At 55.3% G+C, this 18,806-nt stretch overlaps 1 protein-coding gene across 2 annotated transcripts in view; it reads left to right on the top strand.

Annotated features, from left to right (window-relative positions):
- HSF1 (heat shock transcription factor 1) overlaps nucleotides 1-17,699 on the top strand; it is a 40,579-nt gene extending 22,880 nt beyond the window's left edge. Inside the window, exons 5-14 of one of the 2 annotated variants that reach the window (XM_081204733.1) lie at nucleotides 5,907-5,982; nucleotides 6,742-6,803; nucleotides 7,851-7,947; nucleotides 8,065-8,201; nucleotides 10,126-10,383; nucleotides 13,180-13,266; nucleotides 15,261-15,366; nucleotides 15,494-15,553; nucleotides 16,254-16,323; nucleotides 16,735-17,699. In XM_081204733.1, the coding sequence (XP_081060859.1) occupies nucleotides 5,907-5,982; nucleotides 6,742-6,803; nucleotides 7,851-7,947; nucleotides 8,065-8,201; nucleotides 10,126-10,383; nucleotides 13,180-13,266; nucleotides 15,261-15,366; nucleotides 15,494-15,553; nucleotides 16,254-16,323; nucleotides 16,735-16,937 (1,156 nt within the window). In that variant the 3' untranslated portion in view covers nucleotides 16,938-17,699. The remainder of the gene's footprint in view (nucleotides 1-5,906; nucleotides 5,983-6,741; nucleotides 6,804-7,850; nucleotides 7,948-8,064; nucleotides 8,202-10,125; nucleotides 10,384-13,179; nucleotides 13,267-15,260; nucleotides 15,367-15,493; nucleotides 15,554-16,253; nucleotides 16,324-16,734) is intronic. The other variant, XM_081204734.1, reaches the window with a different exon arrangement.
- Nucleotides 17,700-18,806: the final 1,107 nt, after the last annotated feature.

Below are 18,806 nucleotides of genomic sequence, written 5' to 3'. Positions count from 1 at the left end.
TTTTCCATGGGGCCATCTGGTTGACCACTGTGAGAGCAGGTTACTGGACTGGTTGGCCACTGGCCTGATCCGCCAGGTTCTTCTCGTGTTCTTTCTAGTCCAGCTCCAGTCCTCCACTTCCTCCTTGTGGGGCTGGTGGGGAAGCTGCTTCTGCTCCATCTCCTGGGCTTCAGGTGTCCTAAGCCACGACCAGTGTTCTTGAACCCCAGGTGTTGGGCCGCAACTCCCACCATCCCCAGGCAGCTTAGCCGCTGGTCAGGAGTGTTGGGAGCGGTGGGGTGACTCCACAGCCTGTCTGAAGGGCTGGTCTCCCCCCTGCACCCACACACATAGTGTGCACGGCCCTCTCCGCCTTGCTGACTTTAACGACTCCAGTCTTCTGGCTGTTCCTGCCTGAGGCAGAGACGCTGGGCCAGGCTTTTATGACCTCTACATTAGACGGCTGTAATGTGGTGTGTTACTGCCTCTCTGTGCGAGATGCTGCATGCATTCCAGCTGTTCTGGCGAGTTGCACCGCAGCCCCTGCTTGTCACGGGGGACTTTGCTGGCCCGCAGTCAACCGTCAGCTTCGTCTCAGAATTGCTTTGATGGGCTCCGAGCAAGACACTCGTTGTGAACTCTCTCGCTCTGCGTCTGTCTTTTTTCCTTCTCCTTTCTTCCTCCTTGCGCACAGCTGCGCTTTGGGCTTAGTCACTGCTTGAGATCATCTGAAGCTGGTTTTACTGGCCACGGTGTTCCATGAGGTTAAGGACTGCTGGAGTCGTAGTTTATGGCGGGCTCAGATGTGTGAGCCGCTGCCAGCTGCGGCCTGAGGCCGTGCCAGGAAAACCTGTGCTTCTGACTGCAGGCTTGCTGCTTTGCGTGCCGAGGCACCTTGTCCTGCACCTAAAGTGGCCTCTCAACAGGCACCCACCACTTGCCCCAGGGGAGGGTGCTGGGGGAGGGCCGGGAAAAGTACCAAGAGGAGGTGCTCCATCTCTTCAGAGACATGGTGTTCAGCCTGTTCTGGCTGCGATCAGGTTTTGTAGCGGGGGGGGGGGGCGCTACTCCTGGCAAGGGGACACTTTCATCATCTTGGGCTGGTGGCAGGAAAAACCTGGGCACAGTTATATATGAAGTGTCAGGCCCCACCTTAAAGGTAAAGGGTAAAAGGACCCCTGACCATTAGGTCCAGTCGTGGCCAACTCTGGGGTTGTGGTGCTCATCTCGCTTTATTGGCCGAGGGAGCCGGTGTACAGATTCCGGGTCATGTGGCCAGCAGGACTAAGCTGCTTCTGGTGAACCAGAGCAGCGCACAGAAACGCCGTTTACCTTCCCGCCGGAGCAGTACCTATTTATCTACTTGCACTGGTGTGCTTCTGAACTGCTAGGTTGGCAGAAGCAGGGACCGAGCAACCATCACGGGGATTCAAACTGCTGACCTTCTGATTGGCAAGCCCTAGGCTCTGTGGTTTAACCCACAGCGCCACCCGTGTCCCTATCCCACCTTTAAAGCCCCATGCAATTTAGCAGCACCATGTCACCCACAGTACCCCAATCTGAGGTGGGTGGCGACTATTGAGACAGTTTTGCAGTGGTGGCCCCATTATTGTGGCATTCCCTCCCTGTATGGACTTGCCAACCTTGTTGTCATTTCAGCACCAAAGACATTTAAATTCTCCCAGACCTCGTGTGTGTGTGTGTGTTTAATTCGTTGTTTTGTATAGCCCATCAGAAAAACAGAAAAAACTGCTGGCCTTGCAGAGCTTGTGGTCTGCGGTCTGGATTTTTGTTTCCCTACTGTGGACAGGCAAGCTTTGACCCTGTGCAGCCATTGCCCAGTTCTGTTTGATTCTGGAGAAGGGAGCAGCTTTGCATCCCGCAGAGTGAAGAGGCAGCAGGCTCAAGCCGCCAACAAGCCCACCCCTCAAACAAGATGGCTGCGTCTCCCTCCTTCCTTGGCTGCCTCTACTTGGGCACCTGCGTTCATCGCCCTTGCCATTTTTTATTTTTTTTTGCAAGACTCGCCTTTCCCTTCCTCCCAAATTCCTGCCAGCAGCCACGTGATGAAGTTGCTGTCTGGCTTCCTCCAGGCCTTTGAGAAGGCCTCTCTGCAGGTGCGGCAAGCCCCTCTCTGCTCTTTCTGAGCCGTACCATCCATCCCGGCTCCCTTTGATGTTTAAACATGGGAGAGGGAGAGGGCAGAGGGCTCGGCAGTGCCGTGCTGGGACCCTCGGTTGATGGCCTCATCTCCCAGCGCTGTAATCACCAAATGGGAGGGGGCTCCTTTCAGAATCCTGTTAAAATAGTTCCCCTGAGGATTTTAATTCTGAACTGCTGGCGCAAACCACCCACTGCACCCCTGGTACGCCTCTCATCGTAATGACTTGCGAGGGTCTGTAACACCCCAGTCCCAAGGCAGGTCCCCAAGTGCCCTGGCGCAAGGGCCTTTTGTTTAAAGACTCTGGCCAAGGGAATGTGTGGATGGAGAAGCTCCTTCTCTCCTTTCTTGGAAGGAGTGGGGTGAACCCACACTATAATAATAATAATTATTTATTATTTATACCCCGCCCATCTGGATGGGTTTCCCCAGCCACTCTGCAAAGGAGTTGGTGCAGCCGGTGGTTGCCTGTTCAGTTTCTAATAAGCAGGTGCCTTCTGGTTTAACTTTTAAATGTCTACTGAAAACTCCTATTCCCCCAGGGCTGTGCAGGCAATTAAGAATACATTTCCCTGCAATGGTTTATTGATGTCTGTTTATAACCTTTTTTTACATGTTTTTGCTGCATGGTTTTATACATTTCTGTTGCAAATTGCTTTGATTTTTTAAAAATTAAATAGTGTTCTATAAATATTTTTATAAACAAAAAGTGTTTTCCCACCCTGCAGAGAATAATTCCTGGGATCACAAACATCCACCTTCTAATTCAGAACAACCTTTCATCCCTTCTAAAGGGGACCCCTTTGGAGACCCCATCTTTAGGACAGTGAGGGTGACCAGCAGACGCCTTTCTTTAGCACATCCCCAGAGCTTCCTGCGAGCAGAAAATGGGTCTTCTGCACTCAGGAAATACCAGGGCAAAGTAGGGGGTGCCTGTGGGAAGGAAATGCTGGTCAGAGTGTTGGGTGCAACTGAGGCTGTGGAAGGAGTCAGCTGTCGCTTGCTGCCTTGAGCAGAGCAATTTAGTGTGCATTTGTGAGCACCTTTCCCAGGGTGGCTCCAGGGAAGCCCAGGGGGCTGTCTGTCCTCTGCAGAAAGATCTGGAACCCATGTGATGCAGAGTGTTGGCCGAGCTTGGACATGATGCTCACCAGGTGACCCTGAGCTGGCTCCCAAATCCCCATGTGAGCCATATATAAGGCATAGGGTGCCGTTTCTGCCACACCCACACCCACACCCGGTGCACCGCCTCCCGTCATCAGCAGAGCAAAGGGACAGTCTTCTGACTCCTCTAGCGGCCTCATAGTTTTTAGGAGAGCACGCAGAGGGGCGGTGATCTCCAGAAGGCCTGCAAAGAGTTAACAGCCCCTTTTTTGAGTGGGAGGAGGGAAACTCAAAGACTTTCCTTCGCACACTGTTTTATAGAGCAATTAAATGGCGGTGAAGAGTTTATATGGGCCGACTTCAAAGGTTTCATTTCAGGGGTTATGAAAAGATCTTAGGAGTGTTTTATTTATCCAATTTTGTACCAGAATGACATAAACTCTTACCCTCTGCCCACCTGCCTCTCTTAAAACTCCAACTCCCCGCCCCCAGGGGAGGGCCAGAGTCCCCGGCTCCCAGGCCGGCCTTTCCACATCCTCCCCCCAAGCAGTTTGTAAAGTGAGGAGGCAGGTGGGGCTCAACATCTGACCCAGGATCCGACCGCCCTGATCCTGAGAGGCGGCGAGGGCCTACCTTTGTATTTGCAAGCACAATTTGTGGGGAGGGGGCTTTTTAGTGGCAAATGAACCTCAGTCGTCTCAGTCTTTGATGAGAGAGCATACCATGGCTGCAGCTACATCACCGACAGCACCTAGCTGAGATTCCTTCATTGCAGGGGATTGGACTGGACCAGACAACCCTGAAGGTCCCTTCCAACTCTACAACTCTATCCAAAGTCACAATAAATTTACGCTAGGTTTGAGGTTCTAAGCCTTCTTGTTCTTGAAGATCCTCAGGAGACGTCCTGCTTCCAGTTCTGCCTTGCTAATGCGTGAAATAGGGAAGGGTGTGAAATGGGGTCTTCCCAGTTTGGGGTACTTCCCTAAGAAAACCCGCCAGAAATTATGGTCAGGGTTTTCCAAAGACACTGCTAGGACATCCCTCCTGAGCCAGACCCAGGGCCCTCTAGCTCAGCATCCGGGTTCCACCAGCCGCCACCCAGATGTGCCTGGGGAGCCCACAAGCAGAGGCATGAAACAGCCGCCTTCCCTTGATGTTCCCCCACCCCAGTCGCTGCCTTGCTACCCCTGAAGGGAGGGGCTCCTTTAGCTGTGGTGCTGAATAGCTGCCCACCGACCTGCCTCCCTCAAATTTGTTTCACTTGGTGGACCACCCACCCGCGTGCCTGTATGAAAAGCTTCCCCAAGGAGAGAGCGCTGGGTGTCTGCGCATTTCTGCTGCTTTTTATTGCTTGCCTGCATTCTGGGTTGTTAATTGCTTTTGCAAATTTTGTGATGCTTGCTTTTACACGGCTAGCTGCTGCAAGCTGCTTTGATGTTAAAAGTGTGATGCAAATGAAGGGCAGTATAGGAATTTAATTAATAATAATAATAATAACAACAACAACAACAACAACAACAACAACAACAACAACAACAACAACAACAATTTCAAAAGTAAATGAAGCTTCCAGTATGTCTAGCCCAGGATTTAAATGGGCACATATATTTTTCAAATATAAATAGTGGAAGTATATAAAAATTAACACTATTTTCCATCTTTCTGCAGGTTTTGTTTCATTTTGAAAAATAAACTTTTAATTTACAGTTGTTTGTTGTTTATATTTTGAATTGGATATTTATGGGGGCACCGTATTTTAAGTGCTGAGGGCCCTGTGAGATGTTCATTCAGCCCTGCAGACTTCCTTAGGCAGGCAAGAAAGCTGCTGCTCCCAAACAGATTGGAGCTGGGGGAGAACAGATTTCTCAGCATTTCCTAGGAGTCGGCTTCCGCCAGCTTCTCGAAACGATTCGGTCACTGTGCTGCAGCCTTTTCTGTCTTCACCAGGCCATTTTCATCTGCAGTCCTGAGCCATCCTCCTTTCAGTCCCCAGTCCTCTGATCCGTGAAATAATGTTTCCACAGTCCCTTTGGAGTACAGCCTGGAGACTTGCGTGGAGGGGGAAGAGTGGGCAGGAGGGCAGCACTAGCTCAGGTGGGGCAAGGGTCCTTTGTCGGGCCACTGGCTGGAGGAGCGAGGCTCAGAGCCATCCTGCCCCCCCCCCACACCTGAAGTGCCCAGCCTCTTCAAAAAGCATGGCAGAAGGCAGCTGCTTCCACATCCCACCTGGGCATTGGGCACCAGCATGAAGCAGCCCCCTCCCTAACTCTTGGCTTGAATTTTGTGGCAGGAAGACATTCTCTTTAGTGCAGAATTCAAACAAAAAGCCTGGGTCGTTTAAATGCCCAAATTCAGAACGAGAAGGAGAAAGTAGAGACAGGGAGGCTGCTGCAGTCGTGACTCTCACAGACATGACCAGAGAGCTGTTGGCTGCCTGTCCTCCCACGAGTTCCTGGCAGGGTTTCTGTACCTACTCTGCTCCTTTGAGGGAGTTTTGTGAGGGTTTCCACTGTTGCCATGCCGGGGCTGTGCTGCAGACAACCGGGCTGGACAACCACGTGTTTTAGTTTAAACTTCTGCAAGGCGCTTCTTCACCTTCCTGCAGTGGCTGCTTGCGGGGTCTCTCTGCCCAGGCTAATTTGGCTGCCTTCTTCCTTTTCAGTGAGAACGAGGCGCTGTGGCGGGAGGTGGCCAGTTTGCGGCAGAAGCACGCCCAGCAGCAGAAGGTGGTGAACAAGGTAAGCCCAGCCTTCACTTCTCAGCAAAGGGCAGCTTCCTCCCTGCCCTGTGGGTCACACAGTCAGCTGGAGGCCTGGGGTTGCTGACCTGCAGGGGGCTTGGTTAATGGACCCCCCAGAGCCTTGAGGGTGAAGGGCCACTGTCTCTTAAGGACAGGAAACAAGACCTCTTTCAGCCAGCTTCCCACTGCCTTGGCATGATTCTAGATTGGAAGTTTTATATCACGGTCTTTCCGATCCATTTTTTCTCTCTGTGTAGTTGGCCCATCAGATCCCCGCATTCTGTTTTTTCAGTCATGGATTTTTGTTGCTGTTCCACCACCTGCCATACACACCAGTCAGGAGAGCCTCGCAGAATGTAGGGGGATTACCCCCTTCCACCTCTTTCGGGCACATGCACAGATATTTTCCCCCTGAGTGTGCACCGCTCTAATACCAGCAACAACCATTTCCCCTGTGTGCATGAGCAGTGCCAATTCCACACTCGTGGACGATGAGACTGCAGAGCATGTACAGAGAGTCTTCTGTTTGCTCCTGAGAGAACCCCACATACCTGTCCCTGGGAGTGAGGTCTTGAGTCCAGCCTGCTGGGTTTTCCATGCTGGTGGTCAGCTGCGCGTGTGCTGGGGGAGGGGTCTCAGAGATCTGAGCAGGGTGGTCCTTTCCAGAGTGCCTTTGGATCTCAGTCCAGCAGGATTCCCCCTCCTCCAGCTAGAAGTGTGCATTGCGCTTGGTGACATTTCGTTTTCTCTCCCACAGCTCATCCAGTTCTTGATCTCGCTGGTGCAGTCCAACCGTATCCTTGGAGTGAAGAGGAAGATGTAAGTGGGCCTCATCCAGAGGCCATGCTTTGATTCTCCTCTTGGCTGGGAGCATCTCCCAGGGTGACTCTCAAGGACCATCCATGGCGTTTAAGCACTAGCCCAGCCTCTCATTGAGACATTTGCACCTGGAAAACTCCAGACTTGCCTCTGAGAAGCACCTCTGGGAGGAATTCCCATCTGCGCCTGCCTCTTCCTGCCCATGCTCTTGCTATGCCCTTTCTGCAGGAATACTTTGGGTGTGGTTATCTGCCCATTCCCCCCTAAACTCTCCTCCTCCCCACTCCTGACCCATTGGTTATGTTTCTGCTGTGCTTTGAGTATCCCTTTTGTATCTTTATGAGCTGTGATTCCTATATGAAGGGGTTGGACTAGATGACCCTTGGTGTCTCTTACAATTCTATAATTCTGTGGTTCTTAATTTTCTTCCTCTGCATAAGGCTGAGAAGCACCTACGTGCTGCTTGTGAAGGGGGGGTGTCTTTGAAACCAAACACACAGGAAGGGATATGGCGATATGATTTTGCAAGAGGACAGCTCTCTTTGCTCCAGCAGGAAAGCAGGAGATGCCTTAAGGCTACGGATGGGCTCAGGTGCTCCTTTGCAAGAAGGCAGTCCTGGAGTGGAGCACACGCAAGTGGCTGGTCCCACACTCCTGGGTCCAAGGCCGGCTCAGCCCCCTGTGGGCTGCACACCCGCCCTGGTCCCTGTCAGCCAGAGTAGCAACACAGCCTGCAAACCCAAACCTGCTTCAGGGCTCCTGATTCCAGAAAGCCCCTCCAGATGTTTTGGGACTGCAACTCCCATCATCCCTAGCTAAGAGGACCAGTGGTCAGGGATGTGATGGGAATTGTAGTCTCAAAACACCTGGAGGGCCGAGTTTGCCTATGCCTGGCCTAGAGGGTGGGCTGAAACTGCCTGTCAGGAGTGATCTCTTCAGAAGTTCTGTAAGCAGGATGGTGCCCTCTGCAGTCTGGTAGCCCCTTTGCTGCATGCCTGCCGCCTCTCCTCTCTGTGTCTCACGGCTCTCTCTGGCTTTCCCTTCCAGACCCTTGATGTTGAACGACAGCAGTTCGGCCCACGCCATGCCCAAGTACAGTCGCCAGTACTCTTTGGAGCACGTCCACAGCCAGCCTCCCTACTCCGTAAGTATTTGGCTTGGGCAGAGGGAAGCTGGGCTCGGGGGCAGCCCCAAGGAGGCAACCACCTTTTGGACCCTCAAGGCTCCTAGGGCCTCATGCCAGTATCTGTCCTCCTCACAGGCCTCCCCCCCGGCATACAGTGGTGCGAACCTGTACTCCCCGGACCCCTCCGCCAACTCCGGCCCCATCATCTCTGACGTCACAGAACTGGCCCAGTCCAGCCCCTCTGCCTCTCCCAGCAACAGCCTTGATGGAAGGTACGCAGCAGCCCGCCTTTGCTTGGTTCCCTGTGTGGGTGCCCAGATGGGCCTGGAGGGCACAGGCACTTCTGGTTGCAGGGGGAGGGGACGTCCAGGGCACCAAAATGGGGAAGCTGCCTGGGGGCGTGTGGAACAGAACTGCCAACCCCACAGGCCCCTAGGCTCTCTTGCGCCTGGGCAGGTGCGGCCGGCAACTTTTCCCTCTGTGTCCAGGATGGCTGAAAAGTGGGTGGCTAAAAATTCATTTGAGTCAGTCAAGATTTTCAGCAAATTTCTAAACCAAAGTGATGGGGTGTGGCATGGAAGTCACTGTTGTACTGCTTTATTGTTGTTAGCCGCCCTGAGCCCGGCTTACTAGGGGAGGGCGGGATATAAATAAAAGTTATTATTATTATTAAGGGCCAATCAAGTTTCTGAGGCTGTAATCTCAGGGTGGTTCTTCCCGCAGAAGAACTGCTCAGGCCAGGCCTTACAGGGTGTTAATTTACACACCCTTTGCTAGGGTTAGGTATTCTGGGTCACTGTGTGCTTCTGTGGAAGCCTGAATTCTGCCATCCAAAGAGGGAGGGAGAGAGAAGCACCTCCTGCTTTTCGTTCACAAGAGGTTTTGCCCAGGAGTCCCCCTTCTTCCCAGGTGTGGTTGATTTTCCTTCTGCTCCCTTTGACTCACCCAAGGCTGGTGGACTGAGCTGAGCCCCAGGATGCCTGGCTGTGTAAAGGGACCCAAAGAGTGCGAGCAGCATTTTCTGTTGGTGCTTGGAATGCCAGCCTGAGATTCGCGGCAGATGCAGGAGCTTTCCTGCTGTGTAGCTTTGCGTCTGGGCAGAGCTGCCTTGGCCTCATTGAGGGCACTCCCTTCGGAGGATCTGCACTGAGCCCACGGCTGCCCCACTGCAGCCGCATGTTCCCCATCCCTGCACGCAGAGCCTGAGCTCCTGGAGGGCCACCAAGGGCGTTTTTCTCAGAGCCCTGTGCCCAGAAGCCCTTTGTCTTGTGCTGCTGAGCCATGAAGGGTCCGCTTGGCAAAGCCTTCTCTGCGTCCAGGAACCCGTATATCCCGGCCCTGGAGGTGGAGGGGACCTCCTTGGTTCTCTGCCCCAGACAGTTCCCAAGGCGAGCAGAGTTGTGAGCCGGACGCTGCTGGCACTGGGGCAGAATCACTTGCCACAGCGGCAGCCCCCGTCTCTTGCCCTGAGTGTGCCTCTCCGCCAGGAACTTTCGCTTCGAAATGGGAACCAGATGCTTGCCTAAGTGGGTCATCACAGCTTTGTTCTTTTATACCTGGCGACAATTCCAGTGGGGCTAATTGAGCCTCCCACATAAAGCCGTTTCGGGGAGTTTGGGTACTGGAGGGAATTTCCATCTGCCAGAGAAACTATGTTCACCCCCCACTTCCCATCCTCGTCTCTCTTTTAAAAATCCCCACTGCTGAGAAGCCACGGGTGGAGGAGGGGGTGGCAGAGCTTAGACTGATTCATTTCCCAAACCTCGGAAGAGAGGAAACGTGCGGCAGGACGAGCAGATCCAAAGGGCGGAAGCTTCCTGGGGTTGTCTGAGAGTCCCGCGTTTCCCAGAGTGAGCCATGGTGTCCCCTGGCAAGGGGGCTCTGGGGGTGTAAATGACTTTGGAAAGCTGGTAACACGGGATCAAGCTCATCAGTTTTGTTGAATTAATGAATTAAGTTTATTTTATTATTAATCTTCCTTAATGGAGTGTGCAAACTTCTATTCTGAATAATTTTTACAGGTTAGGCAGGGCAGGGGGCACTGGGGATGAGTTAATGGAACCAAGGGGGTGGGGGCCAGAAAAAGTTTGGCACCCACTGTTGTAGAGAGCAAATGGTGGCAGCTGCTGACCATGTAGGAATGCCGCTGTCTGCCCAGGGCTCACGTCTTACTTTCTTTCCATCCTTCTGTCTTAGGAGTAGTCCTGTGATCCGCATCAAAGAGGAGCCCCCCAGCCCCTCTCGCAGCCCTCTGATTGAAGAAACCAGCCCCATCGGCACTCCTGCCACCGAGAGCCCCCTCTCTCCCTCCGCCTTCATCGACTCCATCTTGCAGGATGAGAAGCCCAGGGGCGTCATGGCCGCAGCCCCTCTTGCCGACAGTGGCGGCAGCAGCACAGCCGCGGAACAGGCCCAGTCCCCCGAAAAGTGCCTCAGCGTCGCCTGCCTGGACAAGTAAGTGGGGGGTGCGCAGGGAGCACCTGGCTGCCGCCTGAGGGTTGCGGGCTGGGTAACCCAGTGGGTCCCTAACCTTGTCCTGCTGTCATCATCGCCATCCTTATCCCTCCCCCCTTCTCTTTGCGAACCTGCTTCTTTGTCGGGGGGGGGAGGGGGTGGTTTTATTGACAGCATTTATATCCCACCTTTCCCCCCCCCCCCAGGGAGTTCAAGGTGGTGCACTAGGTTCTCCTCCTCATTTTATCCCCACAACCCTGGAAGGGAGGCTGGGCTGAGAGGAGGCAGTGACTGGCCTCAGCTTCATGACCAAGTGGCGATGTGAACCTGGTCTCCCAAGTCCTGTGGCTGCAGCCCATTCTTCAGGCACAGTGCAGCCTGGATTGCCAGTTGCTGCCGCCCTGAGCTGAGCCCCTTTGTCCCAGGCTCGAATCCTGCTTGCCTCCCTCCCTCTGGGGCGCCTGGCTGGCCACTGTGGGGCAGGATGGGTCACTGGGCTGATCTAGCAGCCAGGCTCTTCTCCTGCTCGCGCATCAATCCTGACAGAGGCAGTGAGTCTGCAGCTGGACTGAAGCCATTCGATCTGAAGCTGGGGGCTCCTCTGTGGAAGAAAGCTAAATGCCAGGGAGAAGATCACTAGGCTAGTCTGCCCCCCGGCCTGCAAGTCTTCTAGGCGTGAGGTTCTTCCATAGAGTCACAGAACTGTATAGAGTTAGAAGGGACACGCAAGGGTCATTGGGTTCAACCACTGGCAATGCAAGAGTCCTTCCCCCCACTTGTCCCTGGGTGGGCTCGAACCACCAACCTTCAGGCGCACTGTTTCATCTTGGCCTCTTAAGCCCTCCACTGCAGCCGAGGCTCAGGGGGAGCCGGGCTTCTGCATGTCTCCTTTTGTCCCGAGAAGAGGAAAGGCCAGGATTCCCCTCCAGCCCAGGAATCCTGAAATCTGTTTGCAGTGCCAGGAGAGCCAGCTGTGGACGTCTTGACCCTCCAGGTCTTGGAGCAGACTGCCTTAAGGCTGCTTTTAAACTTCTAGCCAGCCCATCCCAATAGCCTAGCCACGAGCCAGCGGGTGGTCAGTGAGGGAAGCCCAGGAGAGCAAGAGGCAGCATTCCCTTCCTCTCTCTCTCTGTCCAGCCTGGCTGTGGATTCCTGGCCTCCCTCATCGCCTGCTAGAGGGGTGGTGCTGTCAGTGTGTGGAAGGAAGGCTCCAAAACCCAGGAGGAGGGTCCCTGGGCCAGATAAGAGGGTGGTCCTGCAGCACGAACAGAGGCACAGGGGTCCCAGCAGAGGATGCCCAATTCTCAGTGGGCTGTTTCTCCTCCTCTGCAAGGGTTGGGTGTGGGCCTTGCCAGCCTACTGGACATGGCGGCTTCATAGTGCTGGGTGCTCATGCCTCTGTGCCCCTCCCACAGTTGCAACTGGATTTCAGCTCTGGACAGAGCATCCTGGCTTCCTAGGCCCATGGCCCTCCTTGCTCTGTGCTCTGGGCATTCTTCAGTGCCCTGTGTGTGAGGAAGCAGGAACTCCCAGGGGCTGCATGGCAGAGATCATAGAATCATAGAGTTGGAAGAGACCACGAGGGCCATCGAGTCCAACCCCCTGCCAAGCAGGAAACACCATCAGAGCACTCCTGACATATGGGTGTCAAGCCTCTGCTTAAAGACCTCCAAAGTAGGAGACTCCACCACACTCCTTGGCAGCAAATTCCACTGTCGAACAGCTCTTACTGTCAGGAAGTTCTTCCTAATGTTTAGGTGGAATCTTCTTTCTTGTAGTTTGGATCCATTGCTCCGTGTCCGCTTCTCTGGAGCAGCAGAAAACAACCTTTCTCCCTCCTCTATGTGACATCCTTTTATATATTTGAACATGGCTATCATATCACCCCTTAACCTCCTCTTCTCCAGGCTAAACATGCCCAGCTCCCTTAGCCGTTCCTCATAAGGCATCGTTTCCAGGCCTTGGACCATTTTGGATCAGGGGGTGCGGGTCAGCAGCGCATGCCCCACAGGACAAGCATGTCCACACTCAGATTGCACACTTTCAGTGGAGGCCTGCCAAGGAACCTGGAGATCTGGAACTGAAGGGAGAGGTGGTCTGTCGGGGGATGGGGAGGCACCTACTTTTGCTCCCCAGGAACAAGGAGAAGATGGTGGATCACAGAAGTGCTGAGAGGGCTGCTGCTTGCCTGTTGCTGGGAACCGCAGGAGGGGAGAGGGCGTCTCTTGCACCCGGGTCCTGCTTGTGGGCTTCCCATGGGGACACCTGGTTGGCCACTGTGGGAACAGGATGCTGGACTCGATGGGCTGTTGGGCTGATCCAGCGGAGTTCCTCTTAGGTTCTTACCACCAGGGGGCAGAGGACATGCACTTCCTGTCTTGGGAAAGTCAGTTGTTGGATGCAAAACAAGCAGCAGTTGAGGCCAGTGAGTTTCAAGTACCCGATTCTGCTGGTGGGATTTGGAGGTTTGGGCCCCCAGTCCCCCAGAGAAGCGCAGCTTGGATCAGGCACCTGCCCCAAGGAACAGGAATACGCTTGCTGGTTCCCTTGTGCAGGCAGCATCCCACCTTCCCTTCTCTCCCTGCCTGCCCCAATGTGGGATCCCTCCGGTCAGCTGCTCTTTGCTCTCTTCCCCGAGTTGATTCCCACCCAGGGCCTCCCTCTTGCTCTTCCTGGAGGGGGTTGGCTGCCTGCCCTTCCTTGCCTTTTGAAAGTAACCTCCGTTTCCTCCCTGAAGGTGCCGAACTCTCTGGGGCTCCTGAATCCGAGTGTTCCTCTTCTCTTTGTATCTTTCAGTTTGGCTCGCCCTCCGCAGATGTCCGAAGTCACCTGCCTTTTCCCCAGCCCTTCCTCTGCCTCACTGCACTACAGACCACAGCAAGGGTTAGCATTTACATTGCTTGCTGCCCCCCAGGCACTGCGCCACCAGGGAGTGCTGGGGGGAGGTGTCCCTTCTGCCAGGCCGCCCGGCCCTCCTTCCACATTGTGCTGGGAGGGTCATTTACTTTGGGGATCGGGTGCCACACTCAGTTCAAACTGGAGTTGAACCCACAACGTTGAAAACCACATTTTGAAACGCCTGTCCCTTGTGGCTCGGGGGGGGGGGATGGGGAAAGGTAAACCCTGAAGCACCTTTGTATGCTGAAGTAATCTCCATGGTGGAGCACCAGAAGATCCCAGGTCCAATCCCTGCTGCAGGGCCGGCCCACCCATAAGGCAAGGCAAGGCGACTGTCTCAGGCGGCAGGGTCCACAGATCCTGCCCCTAAGAACTGCACCTCCTGCTTGTTCTGTTGAGCGTCTTCTGTGAACAGCAGCAGTGCTGTGGCATCCAGCCTGCTTCCTCTGCGTCTCCCTGCTTCTCCCGGCTGCAGCAGAGTGTCTTGCGCAGCGCTGTGCCAGTGCGGAAGGAATCTCAGGCATGCAGAAAAACTCTCGTACAACTGCTTCTTCTATTCTACGAAGCGTTTATTGTACAGCAGCAAAACAACAACAGCCAGGAGAAAGCAAAGACATGCTTCTCCTGTCGCAGCCAAAACAGAAAGTGAAGACGTTTTCACTTCCCTAGAGCTGTTAACCCTGTAAGCTCTGGGTATCCTCACACCGTTAGTGCTGCAATGGCAGCAACAGCCGCAGCGCTCTGCTCGAAGGACAGATCATTCTGACAGGAAGCAGGTTTCCTGGCTTTTAAAACACGTACAGAACTGGCCTCCTGCCTGAGCTGTCAAGTCTGCTTCAGGCGATTTGCCTTTGGACTGAGCGGCCACAACTCCTGCTGGAGAGTTTGCCCCGAATGCACATCCCTGGTTCCCCGTTTGTCTTTGAATGGCTCCGCCCTTCCCAGTCCCCATCTTCAGTCCACGTCTATAATCTGATTGGGCAACTCTGGGGCGGCCCCCCGCCTTCCGCTCCATAGCAGGGGCTTGGGCCCAGCCCTTGTGCCCCCATTGGCTCTTCACCAGCACCCGGTTTAGGCTGCTTCTGCTGCTTGGGGAGGGCGCTGGCCCTTGAGAGCCCCGAGTCTAAGCAGTGAGGCTTTTCCTGCTGATCTGTAAACTGAAACCGGAAGGGTTACACATGTCAGTGTTTGTTTGTTTTTAAAAAAGGAAAGGGTTCTGACCTCCCTTTGTCTCCTCAGACCCTTGTCGGCATAAAAGAGTCCACAAGAATATCCTTGCAGAGTGCTTTCTGCTTTTATTCTTAAAAGTCTTTGTGCAAAAGCGACTGACCAACTCCACTACCAGCTTTCACTAACCAACCAACCAACCCAACAACAAACTAACATTTCTCACTCTCTATATACAACCCAGCGCAGGCCGCTGACTCATGCTGACCCAGCTTTTTTAAGCATTAAAGAAACAGCGGCCACTTTAGCCGTGACATCACACTGGTAGCCATAGCCACTGGGTCTGTTGGGGGGGGTGATGTCAGGCCTGTGCAACAGCTATTCCAGAGCAGGCAGGAAGGGATGTCTTTCTCCTCTTAAGGTTTTGGGCAAGGAGGCTTCTGAGAGGCAGCCGGGCTCAAAGCCATTTCCTCCTTGACCAAAGAGCAAGCTGGAGCCCTTGGTGGGTGAGGAGAGCACAAGGGGGCCAGGAAGATGGGGTGGAGATGCACTTGGCCCAGGAGGACCCCTAGGAACCACGAGGAGAGCCCTGCTGGGTGAAACCCAAAGAAGCCCTCCTCACCTTGTGGCCAACCAGGTGCCTCTTGTGGGGAAGCCCCTCGAGCAGGAGCGGAACTCTGTTGCAGCCCTCTCCTCCTTCCTGCTGTTCCCCAGCCGCTGGCAGTTCAGGGACACGGGCCTCTGGTCCTGGAGGAAGCAGGCAGCCACCCTGGTCCTCGCTGCCACCTCTCTCTTCTCTTTCGTGTCCCCAGGAACGAGCTGAATGAGCACTTGGACACCATTGACTCCAGCTTGGATAACCTTCAGACCATGCTGAGCACCCACGGCTTCAGCGTGGACACCAGCGCCTTGCTGGACGTGAGTCTTCCGCTCGGGAGTCCTTACGCCTAGCGGGAGGGGCAGCTTGCGGGAGGGGGGGGTTGTGCCTCATTCTGCTAACATTAATGTCTGCTTTCCCCCCTCCCTCCCTCTCTCTCGCCAACAGCTCTTCAGTCCTTCAGCGACAGATTTGAACTTGCCAGATCTGGACAGCAGCTTGGCCAGTGTGAGTTTGCTGAGGGAGTTATCCGTCAAGGACCTCCCCTTTCCTCATTTGTAGGCCAGCCCCACTGAAAGTGCTCTCCACCCGCCCTGCCTCCTCAGAGAACCCCGCCGGGTGATGTCATCCCATCAGCACCTCTTCTCAGGCACTGCTAATGAGGTGCTGAGTGGGCCTTTCTCAGCGCAGCAGCCTTCTGATCAGCCCCGCCATCCGCTGAGCAGACTCCCCAGAGTTGCTCGCTGGATGTGATGATGGGAAGATGAGGCTGAGGCTGAGGCTGCCTAACTCCCAACACATCCCTCTAAAGCCCTTCCTGCGTTCCTTCACCGCCACCCACCAAGGCACGGCCTGGAGGCTGCGGAAGACTGGCCCAGATCGGATCCTGGAGGGTGCAGTTCCCCAGGAAGCTCTCCTGCACCAGCCCCATTGAAGGGGAGCTCTTAGGCAAGAGCTCTTCTGCAGCTCTTGTTTATTTCAGTGGGGCCTGTGCAGGAGAACTTCCTGCTGGATTGTGCCCTGGAGCCAGGGAGGTGGTAGACCCACGTAGTGCCAGCCAGCTAGGGGCTCTCCTGTGCGTGGGGATGGCTGGGGGCGGGGAGTACGGCTGGGGCTTGACTCCCGTGAGATACGCACACCAAAGCCGCCTCCTTGCTCTCTGGGCCTCGCAGGCTTTGGCTCAGCAGCGCCTCCTCTCCCTTTGCAGATCCAAGACCTCCTCTCCTGCCAGGAGCAGCAGAAGCCGGCGGAGGTGGAAGACTCTGCAGCAGACACAGGTGGGCATCACGGCTGCTCCTCTCCTCTCCCTGCCCCCACCCGCCTGCCAATTCCACACGACCTTTTCCCCACAGCCAGGCAGGAGCATGGACATCCTCACAGCTGAACGAGCCATCCTGGCCCACGCAGTGGGAAACTGAGGCATGCGGGGGGGGCGTGTTTCTGTCGCCTGTTTGACCCGCCTCCTCTCCCTCCAAGTCACGCTGCCACAGTGGGGGTCTGCCTTGCTCTGGGGGCAGTCATGAGGGTCCTCCTTCCCACGGCCTCAGAATCCTAGAATTTTAGGCTTGAGGGGGACCCCAAGGGTCATCTGGCCCACCCCCTTGCAATACAGTCCTTCCACCTGCCCCCCTGGCCCTGCAGCCTTGCCCCCCACCCCCTTTCTGATGGTGTCTCTGCCCTTCCCGTAGGCAAGCAGCTGGTCCACTACACAGCGCAGCCCCTCTTCCTGGTTGACTCGAGCTCCATGGACATGGCCAACACGGAAATGCCCATCTTCTTTGAGCTGGACGAAGGACCCTGCTTCACGGAGGACGAGTACTTGGAGGACCCCACCATTGCCCTCCTCTCGGGGGCGGAGACGCCGAAGCCCAAGGACCCCTCCGTCTCCTAAGGCCGGGCCCTGGGCCAGTGTGGAAGAAGGCCGGACTTCAGGAAGGGCCAGCCGCCCCCTTGCTTTGCTCCAGTGACGTTGCGGACCGAGCCCCCTGCTCTCCCCTTTGGCCAGGCTGCGAGGGTGTGTTTGTGTCTGTGCTTCGGGTGCCCACCCTCCGGGCGGCGGCTCTGGGGAGGCACTGTGGCTTGGGGGGTGGGCCAGGGGGGAAGCCCATTGGCAGAAGACGTGTGTGTGTTCCTTGGCTGCTGCCACCGCCTGTTTCGGGTGCCAGGCGCCCTAGGCCTGGATGCTAAGCGCCGACCCCTTGCCCTGCCCTCTAGGTGGAGAGGAAGGAGAGCAAGCGAGCGAGGAGGGGTTCGCTCTCACTGGGGAGGGGAAGGAGAAAAGGAGGCGGAGAATTCCCCCTCCCGTCGGGATGGACTTGTTGGCATTTCGAGAGAAGTGAGAGCGCCTCTCGCACCCGGGGCTCAAGGGCTGGGTCCCTTTGTCACGTCTGCTGTTGCGTGTGTCCCCGAATGTTACAGGGCGCCTGGGCGGGAGGGAGGAGGCTGCCCCACCCCATGCCCCCCTCCCCCATGGGGCTTGTTTCCCTTGGCTTAGCAGTAAAGAATTTGTACATTTGCATTTTGATTGTTACTAGAAGAAAATTGTATTTTGGATTTTTACATGAGAGAAGAAGCCCCTTCCTCCCCCTCAGCCTTCCTCTCTCCTGCTATATAAATACCTATATATACATATTCAAATATATCTATATCTATACGTGAAGTGGCCCATCACTCTCTAGGCGCTGCACATTTTTATTTCCAAAACGGACGAGGGGTCCATCCTGCCAGCCAATACTGGGAAGCGGATCCCAGTTGCTGCTCAAGGAATATTCCTCCCACTCACACTGGAAGCGGAAGAGTGGGGAGAAGGGCCCCATCCACCTTCTGACAGACTACGGGTCCTTTTCTGCCCCCACCCTCACAATATCCTGTCTCTGCAAAGGTCTAGATAGAGCAGGGTGCCCGTGGTGTCTGTCTTCACTGCTCCCCCCCCCAGTGGCCTTTTGTCTGTCAGCTTCACTCCTTCATCAGCTGGACACTTCCTCCTCTGCTCTCAGGTCTCTAAAGTGGTACTGAGCCTTCCAGCTGGCCAGCCAGCAAATCCTGCCAAGCTCCATTTAGCAGCTGGAACCAGCTGACGGGGGGGGGGGGAGACCAGAGCGCTGAGTTTGTGGATCAGGATCAGTGAACTGTGGCCTGCCTTGCCCAAGCAGCCGGGGGGCGGGATCCTACAGAGAAGCCAGTGGGTTGCCTCCCACCCACCCCAAGCAAGACTCTTGGTTGCAGCAGGGAAATGAGCCGGGCCTCTTCCTGCTGATCTTCTCAGACTCTCCTGTCCAGAGGAGGTGGAGAATTTGGGCCCTCCAAGCAGGGAGCAGAAGGGCCTTGCAGACTGGCCCCCTCCTTCCAAAATCCAAGCTGGGGGGCTGTGAGGCTCCTGCCAAGCCTGGGGCGTCCGTCAGCCCAGTACGATTGCCCCACAGCTCACTGGGCTTGCAGAGGGGCTGTTGTGGGGCGCCAGGGACCTCGGCCTTCAGCTCTGGACTTCCCAGCTATGAAGCTTTTCCTGCTCCAAATGCTTTTTATGCTTTTCCGACTCTGGACCTCCTCCCTTGTAATGGTCTCCATGTAACAATCCCCGTTTTCTCATTTGGCAAGGGAGGATCAGGCCACTGGTCCAAGACCTTTAGGGGAACGTGTCAGCGGAGGGGGTGGCATGTGGAACACACACGGAGTCATAGGGCTTCTGGTCAAGAGGGGCTGTGTGGGTTAGGGAGAAGAGCTGGCAACAGACAGCTAGCCTTAAAATTGGCTGCAAGTC

Source organism: Podarcis bocagei (genome assembly GCF_964188305.1).
Source record: "Podarcis bocagei genome assembly, chromosome: 8".
Taxonomy (NCBI): Eukaryota; Metazoa; Chordata; class Lepidosauria; order Squamata; family Lacertidae; genus Podarcis; species Podarcis bocagei.
The sequence above is the reverse complement of the archived record's forward strand: the minus strand, read 5'-3'. Positions and strand labels throughout refer to the sequence as shown.